Source organism: Atractosteus spatula, chromosome 11 (genome assembly GCF_055471065.1).
Source record: "Atractosteus spatula isolate fAtrSpa1 chromosome 11, fAtrSpa1.hap1, whole genome shotgun sequence".
In the NCBI taxonomy this organism is placed as follows: Eukaryota; Metazoa; Chordata; class Actinopteri; order Semionotiformes; family Lepisosteidae; genus Atractosteus; species Atractosteus spatula.
In genome coordinates this window covers 49,863,733-49,869,794 of record NC_142716.1, presented here as the reverse complement: position 1 = coordinate 49,869,794, position 6,062 = coordinate 49,863,733, and the positions used below count along the sequence as shown (strand labels likewise).

The 6,062-nt window shown below is 51.6% G+C and overlaps 1 protein-coding gene across 1 annotated transcript; it reads left to right on the top strand.

Moving 5' to 3' along the window:
- The first annotated feature begins 1,873 nt into the window (after window positions 1–1,873).
- On the top strand, window positions 1,874–5,776 carry cbx8b (chromobox 8b). Its single transcript, XM_088927251.1, has 5 exons — window positions 1,874–2,050; window positions 2,154–2,197; window positions 2,441–2,506; window positions 2,589–2,655; window positions 3,315–5,776. Exons 1-5 carry the CDS (start codon window positions 1,982–1,984, stop codon window positions 3,987–3,989), a joined length of 921 nt encoding a protein of 306 aa, XP_088783377.1. The 5' UTR covers window positions 1,874–1,981; the 3' UTR covers window positions 3,990–5,776.
- Window positions 5,777–6,062: the final 286 nt, after the last annotated feature.

Sequence of the window (6,062 nt, the reverse complement as noted above, 5' to 3'; positions counted from 1 at the left end):
ACAAGCTACGTTTTGTAACAATAAATATGCCCATATTAATACACATTGTCTTGTAGAGTATAATGGTTTTGTTTAGATTCCTTCTGTTTTCTTCCTCATTTTGCTGGATGTCGACACTACATTAAACGGACTCTGTTAGGATCATCCTGAAGAGACGATATATCGTTATTAATGATATATGGTATATATAATTAAAATAAAAATATTTTTCCACGTGACCTCGCTACACTATCCTACAAGAGCTCTGTCGTGCGACTGAATATCGATGTTTCATTTAAGTTTGTAATTAACAGATATCCCTCCCGTGCGGAGAATTAAAAGACTTTATATTCTGTATCTATTTTTACTTTATTAAACTTGAAATGTGTGTTAACGTGTGTCCGTGCGTGTTCATGTTAAAACGAATGAGCTCATGTGTGTCCACGCGTATTAATGCGTGTCGATGCGTGTGAAGTTTATTCGTGTATTTTATTGTCAGTTATATTTGATCTTTTAGATTTTATTTGTTCATAATTTTAAATACATTCAGAAACGGAGATTTTTCGTTTGGGAGATACGTTTACGGCTGCCTGTGAAACCATTTTTATTCCTTCAAGACCGTTCAAAGACCATATCAGTAATCGCTATTGAGAAAATTGGACTGGAAATGGTCCAGATCTTTCTGCCTCGCTATTTCAAGACTTTTAAGCTGTTTGAATGGCCCGTAGTTCTGTCAGATGCCTACACGTGTGTATCAAGTTTTCTCCGGCTGAGCTTCTCCGCTTTGCTCTTTATTTTGAATATAAACACTCACGAAACGAAATAACGTTCTGAGTCGCTCTGTGTTGCAGGCTTGCACGTGTTTTAATGATTTCTGTGGGATTTTTAAAAAAAAAATGTCCCTAGGATTGCCCCTAATATTACGCCAGTGGTGTTCCGTCTGCGCCTTGTTCTGAATATCGTGGCTGAGCTGTTAGCGCGCTTAGCACTGCTCTGGCATTTACTCGTCTTGTTCTAATGGTCTAATGAGGCGCCCTCACAGAGCATTAACAACCAAACAATCTGTACCTTTAGGGTATTGTACACATTAAATAAAATAAACGAACTGGCTATTTTGTGGATATGCCCTTGGTATATCCTCTAAATATATTTCTGGAAAACACCATGGAGCCGCGATCAGGTCTATTATCATCTGTGGATGGAATGTCCACGTGAAACGTGAAACACACACGCCAGCGCCCCTGTCCCGGGACTGCAGGGTCGAAGGTGGAAAACTGGGGTTTCCAGCCCGTGAGGCGCCTGTAGCCGCTGTGCGCTGTGGAACCCGGGGCGCCAACAGCCCCTTTCCGCGTTTCTGAACTTCACTGCTGTCCCAGAAACAGGAGGCTTCTATAACACCTTCTTCTACAAATCCGTTTACATTATTCGTTTATCTGTGCCGAGCAACGCTGAGCTAAGAGCCTTCCCTCCTTAAAATCGTTAACCCTGAGTCCAGAGTCTTTCTGAATAAAAAAAAAACTATGTCGATATACCAATTTGAAATTTCAGCCGAGTTATACAAACGGAAAAGTAATGGAAACGTGTGCAGACAGATTTTCGCACGTTTGATAAGGGTCTGTAATCTTCGTTTCGGTGCGCTTTCTGCAGTCTGGTGCGTGCGCAAGAACGCCGTCGAGCGTTTCGGGTTTTTTTTCCACTGTTTGCAAATACCAGCGCAAGACTTTCCACACCAGAGCAGGCGAAGAGCAGCTTCTGCAGAGGCGTCACTTCCTCCTGACAGAACGCGAGCCCTCGACAGGCTCCGCCCCATCGCTTAGCAACCCAAGTCACGTAGCAACGTCTGGGCCAATGGGCTGCTGCTAAACCGGTCCACCGACGGCGGTGCCATGGCAACCCGTAAAAAAATACGGGTGACGTCTCTCTTTTGGTGAGTATTATGGGCTGCCTGGAATTAAGCAGCTAGTTGAGCAGAGGAAAAAAATAGCCCGAGATCGAAGTAAACATGGAGCTGTCGGCTGTAGGGGAGCGGGTGTTTGCGGCCGAGTCCATCATCAAACGGCGGATAAGACGGGTAGGTAGCCCTGCCTCCCTCTGCTGCTGGTGCTGGCTGTGTGCGCGCTGATGCCATTGCAATCCCAGCCCGATAACAACGTGTCTTCTGCTCGCTCTCGCAGGGTCGGGTGGAATACCTAGTGAAATGGAAGGGCTGGTCTCAGAAGTGAGTAGGACTTTTCTCTCTCTGATCAGCGCGTAAGTCTGCGCCTCTGTAGGCAGCGCGGCGTGTGTGTGTGTGCGTGTCGCACGGCCGCATTTCTGGGGTTTATTTGTGTTGTTGTGTAAAATGCGCAGCGGACCGTAGCTAACGATTCAGAGAGCCTCCGTGTGTGTCGAGCGAGCCAGAAACAAGACGCTGTGGTTACTGATGGTGTCTGTGGTTCCGTCTCTGCTCTGCTCTGCGCAGGTACAGCACCTGGGAGCCGGAGGAAAACATCCTGGACGCGCGCCTGTTCTCCGCCTTTGAAGAGAGGTGAGGCGGCCGCGGCGCGCCTGCAGGCCTTCTGCGCCGCCCTCGCTGCGCGCTGTAACGCTGCCGCTGGCCTGTTTTGCAGGGAACGCGAGCGGGAGCTGTACGGGCCGAAGAAGCGAGGGCCGAAGCCCAAGACCTTCCTGCTGAAGGTGAGTGTCGGGGCGCGCGGGGGGCGAGCAGCGCGGTCGCTGGTGCGTGACACGCGCGCCCTGCCCACGTGCCCGCTTCCTCCCGCGGGCACCCCCACGAAGTCGCGAGCCCCGGGGGAGCCCTCTGGATGGGGGTGCCTTTCAGACCGTCGTGCCCTTGCCTGGCTGTGCGTGGGCCGCCGTCCTGGTTGCTCAGAAGTGAAGTGGGCGTGCGGACCGGTGCCGTTTCTCGGTTCCAGGCGGTTCTGTTTCACACAGATGGGACTCTCAGCTCTAGCGGCCTGGAGCGCCAGCCCCCGGTGACAGGGCGGTGCGGTGGCTCTGGGGCTCAGGATCTGCGCCTGTGGCTGGAAGGTTGCCGGTTCGAATCCCACAGCCGGCAGAGGAATCCTACTCCGTTGGGCCCCTGAGCAAGGCCCTTCACCCCAACTGCTCCAGGGGCGCTGTACAATGGCTGGCCCTGCGCTCTGACCCTCAGCTTCTCTCCCTGTCTGTGTGTCTTGTGGAGAGCAAGCTGGGGTCTGCGAAAAGACAAATTCCTAATGCAATAAATTGTATAGGGCCAATAAAGTGGTCTTATATCTTGTGAGCGAGCCCCCAGGTGAGCGAGCGCTGTGCCTAGCGGTTCGTGCCGTCAGCTCTGTGCTGTCGCTCCGCAGGCCCAGGCGAAGGCGAAGGCCAAGACCTACGAGTTCCGGAGCGAGGCGGCCCGGGGTCTGCGCGTGCCCCACCCCGGCCAGGACCCCGCTGTCACCCCCCGGGCGCGGGAGGGCCTGCGCACCGTCGTGCCCACCATCTTCCCGCCCAGCACCGTCAACCGGGGCGAGAGCGTGCGCGTGCGGCCCGCCGAGCCGGCCCGCGAGCACCGCAAGAGAGGGCCCAAGCCCAGGTGCCGGTTCCAGACGCCGCCGGACAGCGGCCCGCGGAGGAGCCAGGCGGAGGAGGCCGGGCCGGGCCTGAGCATGATCCAGCTGGCCCGGAGGGAGCACGAGGACAGCGCCTGCCTCCACCGGGGCGGGTGGGCCCGGCCGGGGGGCAGCTCGCACGGCTACGGCCTGCAGGGCGGCGCCCACACACGCAGGCCCGGGTACGAGCCCCCGGCCTGCAGGACTGAGGAGCGCCCCAGTGCCGTGGCCTGCTCACACCCCAGGTTACAGCTCACGTACCCGTCTCCCTGCGCCCCGCCGGGCCCCTCGGAGCCGGGCGAAGACTCCTGGACCCCGTCCCTGGACATCGTGGAGAAGGTGGTGGTGACGGACGTGACGACGAACTGTCTGACGGTGACCATCAAGGAGAGCAGCACAGACCAGGGCTTCTTCAAGGAGAAGAGATGATTCCTTTCTCCGGTGGTCTTGTTTTGGGAAGAGGGGGTTTTCCTTTGCCGATCTGAAGAGATCCTGCTCACGTTTCGTTCCCCCCTCCCCGAACTGAAACAGGGAAAAAAAAAACACGAGCAGAAATTTCTATTAAAACATGATAAATAATTTTCTATGATTGTACAGAAGCAGAACTTCTCTATATATAGATGATATATATATATAAACTACACGTGTGTGTACATTTCAAAGCGTTTATTTAATGTGATGACCAAATTCCCTGGAGCTTTCTCCCGGCTCACGTACGGCCACAGCGCGGACACCTGCGCTGGTCTCCTGCACGGGGCACAGCCGCCCTGAAGCGCCTGCGCGCCGCAGAGACTGTCAAGTAGGTGCTTCTCCTTCAAGCGTGGACCCGTAGTCATGTGACCTGTTGACGTATCGTTTTTCTGCTGCTGCTTTGCACTGTCGAATTGGGCCACAGAATCCCCTTGCCCACAGGGAAGAGAAGGATTCTCCTGCAGAAGCCAGGTAGCGGGTGTAGCGCTGGGCATCCGCTCTCTGCACGCTGCAGAGAAGATCCAGCGTGTTTTGCAAGAACCTATATACCTATAGGTCGTAAAAAATACATCTGAAAAATAGAATTAGGTAGTGGGACCGCAGTTCCTAATAAAGTTTCAGTTAAGTTCTAATCGACTATAAATATGTACATTAATGCTTGAAAAGCTTTTTTTTTTATTCAAGGCTTAACAGCAGTAAAGTCTGCTATTTTTAGCTTAAATCTTTGGAGGTTGTGGCTAGCCTCCCGTGTAAAACCAGCGGTCGGGTGAAAATGATTTAGTATCGCCCACTGGAGGGTTAATCTTAGTATTAATCTCAGTGTTATAATGTTAGTAAATACCAAGGATTGTAATCTGCTGGAGACAGATAAATGAAATTAAACGAGCGAAATACGGTCATATTTTAGGGGTTGTGAAACATTTCGCTTTTGCCGAGTGAGGTTTACTGCATTGCTGTCAATGGAGGCAAATAGATAATTAGTTTGAGAACATTCATTAATTCACCTTGTTAATTAATGCATTTAATGCCCCCATCAGACAGCCGGCTCCAGTTGTGTTGCAGTTAACAGAAAACGGGCTTTGTCCCCTTCTGGTCAATAAAACACTTGGACACAAGACGCCTCTGACGTGGCCTGGACGCCAGTTCGGTTACAGCGGGTTCGTGTTTCTTTATTTTCCAAATTTGTAGTGAGACTGTTCTATCGGCCTGGCCGCGCTCTGCGGCTCGGTTCTGTTTCTCCTGGGTCGCCAGTGATGGTCCAGATCTGACCACGGGCCCGTCTCTTTCCCTGGACGGGGTTCTCCCGGCTCAGGCGGTGTCATTTCCTTGTTTGCTCGTTCTGAATGAATACAAAATACCGCAGGACCTGGTCTGGACGCGTGTCAAGACCGATACTTCCCCAGCCGGTACTGCGGTTGGGGCCTTGATGTTTCATGGTTTATTCTCGGGTTGAAATGGGGAGTTGAGCTCTCCCGGGGTTTCCAGGCCGCGCTCGGAGGGCGTCTTCGTCCGCACTGTTTTAAACGTTTGGCCAGTACGAAAATCACGCGCTGTACTGAAACCCCACCACCCTCCCGTTAGCCGACTCCTCGGCGATACCGCGGTGTGGAAAGAGGAAGGTTTCTGCTGTTGTCCGGTTTTATAAACAAAAATAAACCTCTTGTGGTTTGTTTCTTTCCCCATCTCGGCTTGGAATCAGCATTTAATGCTGCAACGCGGAAATAAAATTCGATTTGTAGACACCACCTGAAACCTGTAGGTTTCTCTGCTGTGATTATACGTGTTTGAATTGTACTGCCGGTTTTAATGTTTCTTGTTCAAGAGCTCTGAATAGCTTTAAAGACGAGGAAACCAAGTGACCCGTAAGCGCTGACATTTTCAACGAGTGTCTAAGAGCCCGTCTCTGGAGCAACTGGGCCTTCTAATAATTTATACTCAGTAATACAAATAATGTGTACTCAGAAATATTAATTTATACTCAGTAATACAAATAATATAGACTTGGAAATTCTAAAAATGTATGCTCTTAAT